Genomic DNA, 14,618 nt, shown 5'->3' on the forward strand with positions numbered 1-14,618 from the left:
AAACCCCCGCAGCCCCTTAGCCCTTTGGCTCCAGCCATGCCCAGAGCCCGCCCCCTGCCCCCACAAGTAGCCAGGTTGGAGGGAGAGAGAAGCAGGGGGTCAGCTACAGGCTTGATCGCATTTATTCTTCACCCTGGTCGCCTCAACTGAGATTGGGGTTTGATGCTGGGGGAGATCTCCTCTTGTTGATCTTCTTGACTGGCGAGGTCTTCAAGCCGGGCTTCTTGACCTGGACCCCGTTCTTCTCTCTCTTCCTGGGTGATGAAGACTCCACAATATCCTCGCTGGAGGGTTCCTCCCGCCCAGGGTCATTGTAACTGTCCTCACTCTCCAGATCCTGCCGGCTGTCTGGGCTGGACTCTGACATCCTGGCCAGCTCTCTTGGGCTTAACGATCGGCTTAAGTCCGGAGGTGATTCCGATTTAACTGGGCTTTTCTTCTTCATCAACTTGCCCTTCTTGACTTTTTTCTTCACCTTTGCTTTTTCCTTTTCGTCCGTCTCCTCCTCCTTGTCTTTCTCCTTTTTTTTCTTTATCTTCTTGATCACCCTGTTGCCCTGGGACTTCCCAGTGGGGCTTTCAGAACGCCAGATGGTGATGGGAGCTGCTGAGTCAGGGGCACCCGTGATCATGCTCATGCCTGTGTCGGTGGGGGAGTCAGTGGGGGTGGGTCCCACCTGGGTCGGGATGGGAGGCTTGCTTTCCTCTTCCTCCTCCTCCTCCTCCTCCTCTTGGTTTAGGTCATCTGCCCCACACTCATGGTGGATGGGGTGGTGGATCACTGCCACGGAGACAGGCCTGTAGCTCTTGCACCTTTGAGGAAGGGGGGCAGGGAAAGATGATTGAGGAGAGCAGGGCAAGGTGATTGACAGAATGTGGAGGCCAGTGCCCCCTTTCCACCTGCCAGAACTCACCAGCCGTACCAGAACCGCTCCACACACTCTTCCTCTGGGATGAGCTCAAAGCATGGGGACTGGATGATGTCGAAACAGGTTGAGTCCACATCTCGGGAGCAGGTTGGGCCCACATCTCCAGAGCTGCTATTCGTCTTCTCTGAGCAGTCCTTCAGCCTGCCATACAGGGGGCTCAGCCTGGCTCCCATGCCTCCATGACTCCCCAGGGGCCCAGAGCGAGAAGCCTAAGGGACAGCAGCCTTCCACTGTGCCCAGCCCAGGCTGCGGGAAGACCGCCCCATGGCCCCTGGAGCAGAGCCGGGCTTACAAAGCTGGGGCCGGGAGGGCAGAGCTGACACGGGGAACCACAGTGGACATTTTGGGCCTGGGTCTGCCCAGGAGAGACTCCTGGGCTGTTGGTCTCCCGAGGAGGGGGCCTTACCTCGAGTCACAGTCACAGTGGCTGAGAGAGTGCAGGTGCACGTCGTGGTGGACACAGTCAGGGGAGAAGGGGCGGACGATGTGCCCAGCACACTTGTGTTTCCAGCAGCACCTGTCGGTGTTCTTGAATTCACCTGAGGCGGGAAGGGCCTGGGTCACAAGGCGTCCACGGCAGCACACCTGGATCTCCCCTCAGCTCAATCTAAAGGTTTCATCGGGTTCCCCTGCTGCTACCACCCTCCCTCCCCCACAGTTGTTTTGTTTTTGGCCTCACTGTGCAGCTTGTGGGATCTTAGTTCCCCTGACGAGGGATTGAACCCAAGGGCTCCAGCACTGAAAGCACTGAGTCCTAACCCTACTGGACTGCCAGGGCCATCCACCCACACACGCACACACAGCTGTCCTTGTTACTTGGACAGTAACTTGGTTACTGCTTGGTAGCAGTAACTCAGCCCAACAGCACCTAGGTCTCAGCCTCTCCTCTCCCCAGCCCATTGCATGTGAATCTGCCTGCCCCTTGCAGACTTCCAGGACAGTGTCTCACCAAGGTCCCCACCAGCCCCATGCTATCTGGTAACACCTGCCTCTTCCCCTCCCCTGCCTTCTATGGGACCCCCACCTTCCCAGGACCCTCCACTGACTCCCACCTGCCCCTCACCCAGTGCTCAGAGTTGTCAGCTGACCCCGTGTGTGCAGAGTAACTCGGGGAGTGGAGGGCCGAGGGGAGCCAGTGGCATCTTCGGTTCCACTCAGCACAGGCCCAGAGGGGAGACCGATGTCCTGCCCCTCCCAGCCTTTGAAGCCGCTTCAGTCCCAGGGCCCTGCTAGAGCAGGCCGGGTTGAGCCAGGGAGGAGCCTGACTGAGCGCGCCACCCCCCACCACCCCTGCCGTGTCATGCCCCTGGGCTTCTGTCTCTTCTTCCTCTCTTCTCCCTGCAATGCCTGTCTCACCCTCACTTGTTTCCCCTTTCTCAGACTCCCTGTTCCCTCCTTATCAAGTTCCCATTCCCCATCCATTCTCTCCCCAGTCCTTAGAGCCACAAACTTGAACAACCTTGTAGGGGGCACAGGGGAGAAGCTGCCAAGAGATGACTGGAATTAGGGGAGGCCCCCGAGGAAAGATGCCTACCTCTTTTGCTAGGATGCATCAAGCCTGTAGGCACACTGGTCTCGCCCAGCCTTCACTCGCACCGCCTCACCTCTGACCCTGCCTAAGGCCCCAGTGGCGTAATCCTTGGGCCACCATCTATAACATAAGCCCACAAAGGGACAGGGCACCTTCCTGCAGGTTCCCCCTGAACCTCGGCTCCAGGTACTCGTGAGATCCAGGGCTGCCTGGCTTGGGGTGCTGTGGCTGGCTGACTCCCTCAGAACAGGCCAGGAGGACTGTGCCTTTATCCAGCCCTGACACGGGGTAGAACTGGAACAAGACTTCATACTGGCCTCCAGCCAGCAGTTAACTCAGGCTGGCCTTAAAGTTACTCCAGGTGACCTTAAAGGACTTGAGAGGTAAGACAGAAGCTTGGTCTGAGCCTTCCCCCACCTTCCTCGTCCCTTCCCTTCCCCCTACCAGGCTGTTGGGGCCTGGGTCCCCCATACCCTACCCCCCCACCCCCCCCACCCCATCCGGATCCACTTCCTGGCCTCCCTTTGTGCTTCCTTTCCTCCCACGCGCCAAGGCGAGGGAATAAGAGTCCTGCCTGGGAGGCAGGACCTTGGAACACCATCACCACTGCCTCAGGGTTTCTCCAGCACTGCTGAACTGCAGCAAAGGGCAGCAGAGTGGCAACTGCCCTGAATTTGTAGTCAGGCCTGAGTCCAAGTTGAGTTGGGTGACCTAGGGGCAAGTTACTTTACTTCTCTGAGCCTTCATTTCCTTACTCACAAAAATGGAATGATGGTAATGCCCCTTTTGCAGGGTTGTTGAGAGGACTCAGTTCACATGTGTCAAAGATATTTGTGCACCATAAAGGGCTGTACAAAGGAAAGGGGTGGCACTCTCTGCGGGGCACGAGAAGGGGCTGGGGTAGGGCAGCTAGGTGACCCTTTCAGGACCAAACACCTCCCTCCCTCCTGCCTAACTCCTGGGGCCAGAGATTTCCACACACCCCGCCCCCACTTGAAGGAGGACCCACCTTCAGAGGATAAAGTAGAAGCATCTGTGCTGGACTCCACACTAGCCAGCAGGTGTCCTCTCCCCCAGCTGGGCAACCTGTTTATATCTGAGAGAGTACACAGAGGTAGCAGCCGCCCCTCCCCACTCCATTCACTCAGAAAACAGCTCTGGAGAAGCTCCAGGGACAGCCCCCAGGAGATGCAGCCTTTAAAAGACAATAGTCCCTGCTCGCCACAGGGGCTGGGGGAGGGGATGAGGAGAGGAGACACAGTCTGTGTAACAGTTCAGGATGGTGTGAGGCAGACCCTGATAGGGAGGGACAGGGTGGGGAGGAAGGCCTGTGGGAGCAAGGACACTCACTGAAATTGGGGGCACGGGGCTTCTTGGAAGAAGCATAATAGGAGTAGGATCTGGAGGGAAGGAGTGAGCCAGAGTCTAGGTAAGAAGGGACAGTTTCAGGGAAGGGATTGTCCCAGGGTGTCCCCAAACGAAACTCCAACACGACAGCAGCTCCATCAGCAACCACAGAGTAAAGTCTGCACTTCCTTTTCCTTCCTACAATTAGCTTTGTCCTTTGAGGGTACCGGACTGAGTCCTGCTTAAGGAAAGGAGATGATTGCTTTGGGACTTCTGCTGGGCCTTCAGTGGTACTTGGTCATCCTTCTACAGGTCTCTGGTCAGCTCTATCTGTTTTCCACGGCACAGGAAGTGCTCAAATGAATGAAACTATGAATGCTTCCCCGGAAATTTGTACCCCGCGACTGCTGCTCTCAACACATCATTGCGTGGGCTTCATCCCTGGCTGCTCCCACCCCCATCGACTTCTAGCCTGGGGAAGTGTCCCTCCTTCCTCCTTGCCCAAGCGTCTGAACTCCAGGTCCTGGACAGAATGCTCACCTTCTGCCTCTTTCATGTTTGTTTTTCTTCTTACAGGCTATGAACATTTTCAAACAAAACATTCTGTGAACCCTATTTCTCCTTATGTAACTGCATAGCCACCCTTCTTCCTTTTCACTCCCTCATTTAACAGATGTATTGGACAGCTTCACTAGGCGGCCTACCAGCAAAGAAGGCCCAGTCCCTACCTTCAGTGTCTTGACCTTTGTCTTCTCCAGCCACCTACAGCATGGCAGCCATCCCTGCCCTCCTATCAGAATAGCCCAGGCAAAGGCCACCAGTGATCTAATAGCTAAACCCAGTGACCTTCTTTTTGTCTCATCTCATTGATGCTGTTGATTAATCAACCTCTTTCTTCTGCAGACTCTTCTTTTGGCTCTCATGACACACCTCTCATCTCTTTCTTCCTTCCTAGCTTTTAATTCTTTCCTAACTTCTTTGCTGGCCTGTACTCCTTAAATTGGTGATGACCAGGGTTCTTTTGCTGGCCTCCTTCTCAGAAGACTCTACAGGCTTGTCTTGGATAATGTTATCCATTTCCATGGTTTCAACATCCACTAATAAAATGACATAAATCTCGATCTCCAATGCATACTGCTTTCCTGAGCACATAGCCTATGTCCTCTCCGATATTCTCAAAACATCAGACCAGCACATGTCATATGAACCCACCATCTTCTCCCTACCCTTCATGAAACACTGTCTCTTGTAACTTCCATTTCAGAGAGCAACGGACACCTCAGCTAGAAATCTAGGGATCATCCTTTGCCTCACTTCTCACCAACTCAATGACCAAGTCTTGCCATGCTTGCTTGTCCCCACGTCTGACTCTGATTCAGACCTATCAGTTATCTCTGACACAGACAGCTGGAGTAGCCTCCCACCTGGCCTCCCTAACTTCTGTCTCACTCCCTACATCCACTCCTCACGATGCAGCCAAACTGGTTCACCACGTTCCTCCTCTTTAATAGCATTCCACTACCTTCAGGATGAGGTGCAAACTCTCCATCATGACATAACTGGTCCCCCAGTTGGTTGACTGAATGAACACATGAGTAGAAGAAAATAAAGGCCTACTGGTGCCACAAGAAGTTGTGGCATTGGAGATTCTGCCCAGGGTTCAAATCTGGGGACTTTTCTGGGGAAAGAAAATTGACCTTGGATGAGCATTTTTCCAGGGTCAGGCACTGTGCTGGGCTTTTAAAATATGCCATTGATTCTAAATCCTCACCAAAGCACATTTTATGGATGGGGACACAGAGACTTACAATAAGTAACTTATCCAAAAAAATAAGTTAATAGATGACAGAGGTAGGATTCAAATCCAATTTTCTTGGCTCCATAGTCTATGCTCTTTCAGCCTCTCTACTTGTGGTTCCTATCCAAAACCTGTCCTGCCAGCTATCACTTCCCACTACAACTGCTTTTCACCTCTAACACAGCCAATTCCTCACCCTCTGGTTTTACTCAATCCTGACTCCACAGCCTCCTTTATCCAGCCTGGACCCTAAAGGTCAGGCCAGAGTGACCTGAGCCAGGATCAGGATTCAAACTCTGCTTGCTCTCAACAGAGTCACTATGGAAGAGGCTTATATGCAGGGTCCAATGACTAACTGCCCCTCCCCCCGTATCCCCAAGAAGCCTTGACGGTCATAACTCTAATGCCAAGGGGAAGGATTTAATAACCCGCCTCAGATCTGAGGAAGACAATCTGCTCTAGTTTCCAGCTGAAGCAGCAATCTGGAGCTCCTGCAGCAGAAGTGATTGAAGATGGCCATAGGGGAGACCCCATAATGAATGAGTGACATTGAATGAGAGAGAGCTTAAAAGGAAGAGGGAAACTTCAGGTCTCTCAGCAGGACATTAATCGAGGTACAGGGACCTAACTCAAAACTCACAGGTGATGCTCATTTGTACAGTCCTCCCAGTCCTGCGAGCTGAGGAGCTCCCCCTGCCCTTGCGGCACAGGGGTTAGGGTTCCAGGTCGGGCGCCCGAGCAGCTGAACGGGGGAGGGAGGTAGGAAGGGGGGAAGGAGGAAGGAAGGGAGGGAAAAATCAAGGAAGGGAAGGAGGGAAGAGGGAACTTGGCAGGGCAGCTCCGGTTTCCTTGGAAATGCCGCCCTGGCCCCGCCCACCTCTGGAGGCGATTGTGACGTCACTAGTGGAACTTCCAGATTTTTTCCTGCCCTAAAGTCAATGGAACCGCCGGCCCCAACCCCAGCGACTGGACCAAGGGTTCCAGCCAAACCCTCCACTTCCTGCTTAGCGGCTGAGGCACAGGCAATGCCTTCCACCCCTACAGCTAGAGGTCGTAGTTCTGGCTCAAACCAGACGACCCCAGTCCAACCCGCAAGCGGTTCTCCAGCTCTCCTGTCCCTATTGCTCAATCATTGGTCCAAGTCTCGAGTGAGCCCGCCCCCAGGCCCTAACTCCGCCCCAGTCAGCCTTTGGCCCCGCCTCCTTCGTCGGGCTCTCAGGTTCCACCCCCTCCTTGGGTTCTCAGGCCAGTCCCCCGTGCCACGCCCCCCAGCTGAAAGCCCTCCCCTAATCTGCCACGCCCCCTGTTTACCCGTGGTGCTCTCATCCCACGAGCTGGTATCGTCCTCAGTTTTTTCCTTAGTCCACCTTTCAATCCTCAGTGTCGTCCTGACCCACATATCTCTCGGTCTAGTTCTTCGTCTCTACAAGACTCTTCCACGCATAAGTCCAACCCTGAACCTCAGCTTGGCCGAGCCCACTGTAAACCCCAATCTCAGCTTCGCCCCAGTCCGGTCCTTAACTCCGCCTCATGCTTGCCCAGTCTCCCCTCTCCCTCTGCTCTAGGCTGCGTTGTCTTAGCCCAAGTCTGAGCTTCAGCGGCGCTCTTCATCCGGGGCCTCCTAGCTCCTTCCGGGCCCCTCTCTCTTTGTTCCACTTTAACCTTAGCACCTCCCCCGTATCTCAGGCCTAAACTTTAGCTCGGCCGCTCAGGCCCTGCCCTCAGTCCCATCCCTAGTTCCTCTCCAGATCTGCTCCCGGCTTAGTCCTACCCCCAGAACCTAGCCCCGCCCCAACCCCGTTCTTAGCCCCGCCCCAGCTATTCTCTCAACCTCCCGGCCCCTCCCAATCCTTCCGAACCCAGCCTCAGCCCTTAGCCCCGCCCCCAATCTGCATTCGGGTCCGTGCGTGTCCGCCTGGGGAGCTATTCCCATTAATCTCCAGTCCTCCATCCAGGATTTCAGGGTCTCTCCTTCCCTGGCGGGAGGCCGGGCTCGCTCTTTCTCTCCCCCAGCAGGCCCCTCCACGGGAGCCCAGCGAAAGAAGACGTGATACCGGATCCCAAGCCCCGCGACGGCCCCCACCCCAAGGACCCCCTCCTACTTCTATGGGGCTCCCTGTTCCAGTGGCAAATACTGCCCAATATAGATGTCAACATGGAGTCGGAGGAGCGAGGAAGGGGAAGGGCGAGTGTGCAGAAAAGCCAACTCTGCCAGAATAGCGTAGCAGGTAAGAACGGTAGCAAAGGACAGAGGGGTTGCTTACTGGGAACTAGAATTGATGTTCCTGTCTTGGCCTCTTAGGATGATGACACCAGGCCACAGGTGTCCTTCCTTTCGCGGCCCAAATATCTGAGACAGTTCCAGCCAATCTCTGGCTCTGGGTCAGATATCAATGGGGAGCCAGGTTCTTGGTCACTTTTCACCCAAACTGTTATTATAATAGTTAAGGTTTTTAAGCCGTCCCAGGTGGCGCAAGTGGTAAAGAACCCGTCCCTGGGTTGGGAAGATCCCCTGGAGGAGAGCATGACAATCCACTCCAGTCTTCTTGCTTGGAGAATCCTATGGACAGAGGAAGCTGGCAGGCTACAGTCCATGGGGTCGCTAAGCCTCAGACACGACTGAAGCGACTTAGCATGCGCCCAATGGCACCCCACTCCAGTGTTCTTGCCTGGAGAATCCCAGGGACGGGGGAACCTGGTGGGCTGCCGTCTATGGGGTTGCACAGAGTCGGACACGACTGAAGCGACTTAGCAGCAGCAGCAGCATGCATGTATGTATTAGTGCTTTATCTTATTTCATCCATGAAATGAATGATGAACGTGCTCCTCCTTTACAGAGGAGGCAACTGGGAGTTCCCCAGTCCTAGTTAGGATTCCAGTCTTTCACTGCCGTGGCCTGGGTTCAATCTCTGGTCAGGGAACTCAGATCCCATAAACCGCTCAGCACACATTCCCCACAAAAGAAAATAATAACAATAGAGGTGAAACTAAGGCACAGAGCAGAAGTGACTTGTCTGAATGTCCAACATGTACAGCAAGGTTTCAAATGCAGATCCTCCTGCTTAGAGCACATCTTTTTTTTGAAGTGGGAAAAATGTCTTATTTTTAATCCAATTTAATTTTTAACTGTTTTAAAATATAAAAATGTGCTACTCATAATTTTATTTATATCACTAATATAGTTAGATGTTATCAGCACATCTAAGTAAGAGCCCTCCCTCTACCTTCCGGGGCCTTCTGTTCAACCCAACAAAGCACCCAAAACTCACTTTTCACTGTGTTCCATACTCTAAAAAAATACTTCTTAGAGAAATATTTTTTAAAAGGCAGGAAGAAGGTGAAAAAAAGTATCCAATGGTAGACTTACGTATAAGCACCAAGTAGCAGGAGACATTTTCGGGGAAGGGACCAAAGGAAAAGGGCTCTTAAAGATCTCAAAGGTCACTCAGATGTTACCTAGTGAGGGCCAAGTGCATCCCTCTACACGTGGTCCCTGAGTTCCCAGCCTGCCTGAGTCCTGCCCAGAGGCCAAGATGGCCAGAATCGCAGCAGAAGGCTCCAGTCCTAAGATGACCATATAGCCCTGCCCATTCCACATCCCTGATCCCCCACAAAGGACTCCAGACCCTAACCTGCTAATAACAGAAATTTTAATGCATAAGGCATAGTGTGAGACTAGGACCATTAAGCATCCTGAAACGTAGAGGGCCCAGCAGCTGAGTAAGAGCAGCAGGGCCCTCTTACCTCCCCGCACTGGGCACCTTGGAGAGAGAGGGGCATCCAGGTTTTGACACGGTGCCTGGGGGCAGGAAGTGACTAGCATGGTCCCAAGTACCTCTCCAGGGATACTGCCACCGAGAGGCAGCTCTTTGGTCTGGAAAAACAGTCAGTGCAAATGTCCAGGGGTTGAGTTCTGGGGGAGTCAAGGTGGCACAGTGCCCCAGGGCGGGCAGTCTCTGGACAGTCCTCTACCCATCATGGGCAACACGTGGGCTTCTTCTTGCTGGCAGTTAGGTAGAGGTTGCTGTCATCACTGTTGATGCCTGAAGAAGGGTGAGAAATAAGTGAGGCAAGGATGGAGGGTCCCTGAGCTCTCTGCCACCCTTGTCCAGGTGGGCACTCACGGACAACATCCCCTATGCGCCGGGATCCCGATTTCTCCAGCTCAGCCAGCACGTTGACCTCAAAGGTCAGCGCCGCCACACGAAAGAAGAACTCCCGGACATTTTCACCTGACACAGGGAGCAGATAGGAGCTCAGGGGTGGTTCCAGGCCGAGGGGCATAGCTGGAGGTGTAGGAGTGAGAGGCAAGGCAGGCAGGAAGGCCAGGTGCCTCTGACTCACCAGTGAGAGATGAGACTGCCCAATACTCAGCCTTCATCTCTTGGGCCACCTTGAGTGCATCTTTCTCCATCAGTATATACTGAGCAGGAGTCTGAAGGAAAGTCAGAGTCAGATGCTGGGCATGGGGTTTCCCTTGTCGAGATGTGAAGTCCTCCCCCACCACTGGCACACTCACACTCAGGTCCTTCTTGGAACCCACGAGGAAGAGAAGCACGCTGGAAGGGTCGTTCTCCTTGAGCGCATCAGCTAGCCACTGCCTGCCATAGACAGTGGACAGCAAGGGATGAGGGAGCCAGATAGGCTCCCCCCACTTCTATGCCCAATGACGCTCCCTCTGGTCCTGAATGCACTCTTCTCCTTCCCTTCCATACTCCTGACCCGCCTCTTTTTGAACATTCTCTTCTCAGAGCCCCCATTATAGTTCAGCATGCTTACTTACTTGGTATGCTCCAAGGAGGCCACATCATTAAGGTTGAAGACAATGATGATGGCTGGAAGAGTGGCAGAAAACGGGTGCAGATTGTTGGGGAAGATGCTACTGGCTCATTTCCACAATCCCTCCAGCCCTAGGCTAGAGGCCAGGTGTACCCACCTACCTCACTTCACCCTGGTACTTACCTTGAGCTCCTCGGTAGTAGGTTGATGCGATGCACTTGAACCTCTCCTGTCCAGCGGTGTCCCAGCTGGGAGGAAGGTGGGGAGAACACAGGTATGTGTGGGGCAGGGTGGTGCTGGGGGCTGAGGTGGGGAACAGGTGCTGGGAGAACCAAGGGCGGGAAGGAGTGGGGAAAGAACTCACAGCTGCAGACTGAATGGGACACCCAACACCTCAAATCGTTCCATCTCAAAGTCCACTCCGATGGTGGCCTTGTAGTTCTTATCAAAGGTGTCTTTGCAGAACCTGAGCGGGCACCAGATGCTCTGGTCTTGAGCCCAGTCTGCCTGGCTAGGCTTGGGCTCACCCCCCTCAGCTTCAGCACCCTCTTACCTATTAATGAGACAAGTCTTCCCCACTGACAGGTCGCCCACCACAATGACCTTGGAGATCTTAAATCTGCTGGACACAAGAGTGGGCGGGAAGAGTGAGCTCTAGCTCCTTCACTCAGAGGAGCCCCAGTGCTCCCAGGCAGGTCCACAAAGGGAGCTGCTCCTGGGCTGAGATTACCATAAACACCAGGCCTCAACAGATGTGCTAGGGAGGAGTGGTTCTGCCTCAGTATCAGACTGATTTTGCATCCCAGCTCTCACTTACTAGCTGTGTGACTCAGGACAAGTTTCTTAGCTTCTCTGAGCCTCAGTTTCAACATCTGTTAAGTGGGGATTTAACACACATTTTATTGGGTTGTTGTGAAGGTTAAAATGAAATAAATGTCCTATATTCTGGACTGGTCAAGTGGCTCAGCAGCAAAGAATCTGCCTGCCAAGCAGGAGACCCAGGTTCGATCCCTGGTCGAGAAGATCCTCTGGAGAAGGACATGGCAGCCCACTCCAGTATTCTTGCCTGGGAAATTCCAGGGACAGAGGAACCATGGGGTCACAAAGAGTTGGACACCACCAAGTGACCAAACAACAACCCAACAACCCCCTCCCCCTCAACACACACACACATACATTCCAACATCTCTCCCTCCCTCCCCAGGATACAACTTAAAAGTGGTATTTTCCATTTAATAAAAGACAATAATTATATGCAACACACTGCCTGGCACACAGTACATGCTCAATTAACGGTGGCAACTGTTAATAGTATTATCTCTCTTTTTTTTTAAACCCACAATGGGACTTATCCCTCTAGGACAGCTCACTGTCCTGGAGGTCAAATAGATGGAGTGTGGGAAGCTAAGCTGGTGACCACAGCCTTAAGTTGGACCCCCTCCCTGTGTCAGGAATTCAACTGCCACCTTCCTACCCAACCCCATCTCTTAGGACTTGCCACAAGCCAGCTGGAAGGAAGAGGAGCACAGGGGCACGCTAAGGGGGAACAGTGTGGCTGGCAGGGACCGAAATGGAGCCTGCAGCTCTTGGCTTTGCACCCTTGCTTTGACTGCAGGTTTCCTGGGACTCCATTTCTTCCTTCCGGGTGTCTCTAACTCACCCCACGGTGCCTGTCCTGTGCTCCTGGCAGGCGCAGGTGACGCGGGGCTGGAAGTCTTTGTGCACGTGCAAAGCGGCCTCCTTCCTCAGGCACTGGGTGGAGTGGAAGAGAATGGAACTCACCCATTTCCTGGCCCTCAGCCCGCCACCGAGCAGCCCCGGGCGGGGCGGGAGGGTGGGGGTGGGGAACGGACCACCCAGAAGCAGCTGGCCTAGGAGGGCGGCAGGGTTGGGCCCAAGCCCGGTCCGGTGCCGCCGCCTCCCGGCCCACCCCCACCGCCGCCCGAAGCCCGACGTGGCCCTGGCGCCTACCTGGGGCAGCTTCGTCAGGACGCGGTCCCTCCGCACCGGCGCCAGAATGTTCATCTTGCCTGCGTCCTTGCGGGGCGCCCTGAGAAGGCGCGGAGGCCTGATGCGCCCCGGCGACCCGGGCCCGTGGAGACCCGACAATCACCCGCGACCGAGGGGTCCCGACTATAACTCGGGGCCACGGGGAGCCTACGGGAGCCCGTGGCCTCCGGGACGCTACGACCACCGCGGGCCACGGGGATGAGACAATCACCGGGGGCCGGGGCGAACCCACAATCACCCGGGCCCGGGGCGTCCCTAGGACGACTCGAGGCCTGGGAGACCCCTCGGCCTCCAAGTGAGGGCGGGGAGTCCCGTCCGGGGGGACCCGAGTCCGCGCAGACCCTACAATAACTCGGGGTCGGATAGTTCCTACGATAACTCGAGGCCGTGGAGACCCGACGACAACTCGGGGTTGAGGCGGCCCTACCATAACAGAGCAGCCGGGGGGCGCTGAGCGGCCCCGCCACACGGGGTCAGTGTGTGCAGGGACCCCACCGTGCGGCCGAGGAACTGCTGCAGGAGGGGGCGAGGGGCCCAGTCCGCCGCAGGGCCTCGCGTCCCACTCCGCTCTCCCTCCGCCAACGCTGTAACTTGATCCCCGGAAATTCCTGGAAAAGGGCCGCCCCCTGCCCCTCTCCCGGCAACTCCCGGCCTCGCTGCCCGCCCCTACCTCCCCCTCTTCTCTTCCCCGAGTGCTGCCCCAGGTCAGGCTCCCCTGCCAGACTGACTCGCCAGGGCTCCGGGTCCGCCCTCACCCAGGTTGCAACCTGCCGAGAGCGGGATTCCCCCAAGTCTCTCCCCAGCATCTCCTGTGCTGGGAGGAGCCTCCAAGGGGACCCTTACCCCGCCGAACTGGTGAAGGGGAATCGGCGATCGCTGCGCAGCATCTGGCAGCAGGAGGGGAAAGGGGGAGAGAAGGGGCCCTAGGAGAGGCGGCGCTTCCCTCGTCAACTGCAGGCCTAGGACATGACTCATAGGGTCTGCTCCCGCTCGCCCTTCTGCCCTGGGAGGTGGCGATGCCAGGGTAGGAACGAGGTACCCACCGAGGAGAGAGGTGTCCGAATCTGGTGCCTTTTCCTCCAAGGCTGCCGTGTAGATTGGAGGCCTTGGGGGGCCGAAGATCAAGCTGCCTTCCTTGATGGAGGATAAAGGAGGTCTAAGGGACCGAGAATTTCCTCCTTTGGGGGGGGGGGGGGGTCACCGTTCTGGGACCTGGGGACTCTACTTTGGCACGGGCCTTCTTCGCTCCGATCCCAATGGAATCTACCCCCATTTTTCCAGGACTTTTCCTTTTTGCAGTCTGCAGGCTAGAAGAGGGGGTAGCACACGGTAAATCTCACCTTCAAAGGGAATCTCTGATTCCGAGAGAGGTAGGGGAGGGCATAAAGGTATTGTGATGGGGCGGGTAAGCAGTCCCTCAAAGAAGCTAAAACCTGAGCGTTTACTAAACCTTTACGTGTGTCATGGAACTGAATTTGGGGATGCAAAGATAAGCAAGGAAAGGAAAACTATTTAAGGGGAGGGGACTGTGAATGAAATCATTCCCAAGAAGAACGAGCATATTCTGGAGAAATCTGAGCGCTGAGTGTTTGGAATATTGGTAGTTTCTTCGAAAAGATTCCCGGGAAGACGCATGAATGCTGTCACAGGTAAAGAGGGGAAATGTGACCACCTCCTCTGACACTTTGCTCCTCCCTTCTGCCTGACTCGACCAACTAATCACCCTGTTATAAATAAGTCCTCTCCCCTCTCTCGACCTCAATTTCCACAGATGTTGTCTGACAAAGTTGGACTGGACAAATCCTGCTCTAACATTCTAGAATTTTGCTTCACTCTACTGAGTCAATCTAACTACAGTATTAATTCCAGTTTGCAGTGGAACTGCAATCCTTCATCCTCGGTGGCGCTAGTGGTAAAGAACCCGCCCGCCAATGCAGGCAAACTTAAGAGACTCAGGTTCGATCCTTGGGTCGGGAAGATCTCCTGGAGCAGGGCATGGCAATCCACTCCAGTATTCTTGCTTGGAGAATCCCGTGAACAGAGGAGCCTGACGGGCTACAGTCCATGGGGTCGCCAAGAGTCGGACACGACTGAAGCGACTTAATCGCTTCAGGCACACAAGCACACAATCCTCCTCCCTAAAGTTGCTCAAGATGCGAAGCGCTCAGATCCGCGCAGCCGCAGGTTATACCACTGAAAATAAACGCGTGTCTCCAAAAAACTAC

At 54.9% G+C, this 14,618-nt stretch overlaps 2 protein-coding genes across 4 annotated transcripts; both read right to left on the bottom strand.

Moving 5' to 3' along the window:
- Positions 1 to 106: 106 nt before the first annotated feature.
- PROCA1 (protein interacting with cyclin A1) lies at positions 107 to 7,427 on the bottom strand. 3 transcript variants are annotated; one of them, XM_061390546.1, is made up of 5 exons: positions 6,916 to 7,427; positions 3,469 to 3,555; positions 1,335 to 1,467; positions 914 to 1,069; positions 107 to 812 (listed from the first exon to the last, which is right to left on the bottom strand). In XM_061390546.1, exons 1-5 carry the CDS (start codon positions 7,001 to 7,003, stop codon positions 143 to 145), a joined length of 1,134 nt encoding a protein of 377 aa, XP_061246530.1. In that variant the 5' UTR covers positions 7,004 to 7,427; the 3' UTR covers positions 107 to 142. The 3 variants fall into 3 exon arrangements, with proteins under 3 accessions (XP_061246530.1, XP_061246531.1, XP_061246533.1); XM_061390547.1 differs by lacking the exon at positions 6,916 to 7,427 and adding an exon at positions 6,245 to 6,512; XM_061390549.1 differs by lacking the exons at positions 3,469 to 3,555; positions 6,916 to 7,427 and adding an exon at positions 1,992 to 2,193 and having other exon boundaries at positions 914 to 1,137.
- A 1,810-nt stretch (positions 7,428 to 9,237) lies between these two features.
- Positions 9,238 to 13,383, bottom strand: RAB34 (RAB34, member RAS oncogene family). The gene is given in 12 exon segments (XM_061390552.1): positions 9,238 to 9,647; positions 9,729 to 9,836; positions 9,949 to 10,039; positions 10,124 to 10,205; positions 10,388 to 10,439; positions 10,567 to 10,631; positions 10,748 to 10,849; positions 10,937 to 11,002; positions 12,044 to 12,135; positions 12,355 to 12,433; positions 13,237 to 13,284; positions 13,286 to 13,383. Coding segments are annotated over 12 exon segments (936 nt in total). The 5' UTR covers positions 13,369 to 13,383; the 3' UTR covers positions 9,238 to 9,579.
- Positions 13,384 to 14,618: the final 1,235 nt, after the last annotated feature.

This window comes from Bos javanicus, chromosome 19 (assembly GCF_032452875.1).
Source record: "Bos javanicus breed banteng chromosome 19, ARS-OSU_banteng_1.0, whole genome shotgun sequence".
Classification (NCBI taxonomy): domain Eukaryota; kingdom Metazoa; phylum Chordata; class Mammalia; order Artiodactyla; family Bovidae; genus Bos; species Bos javanicus.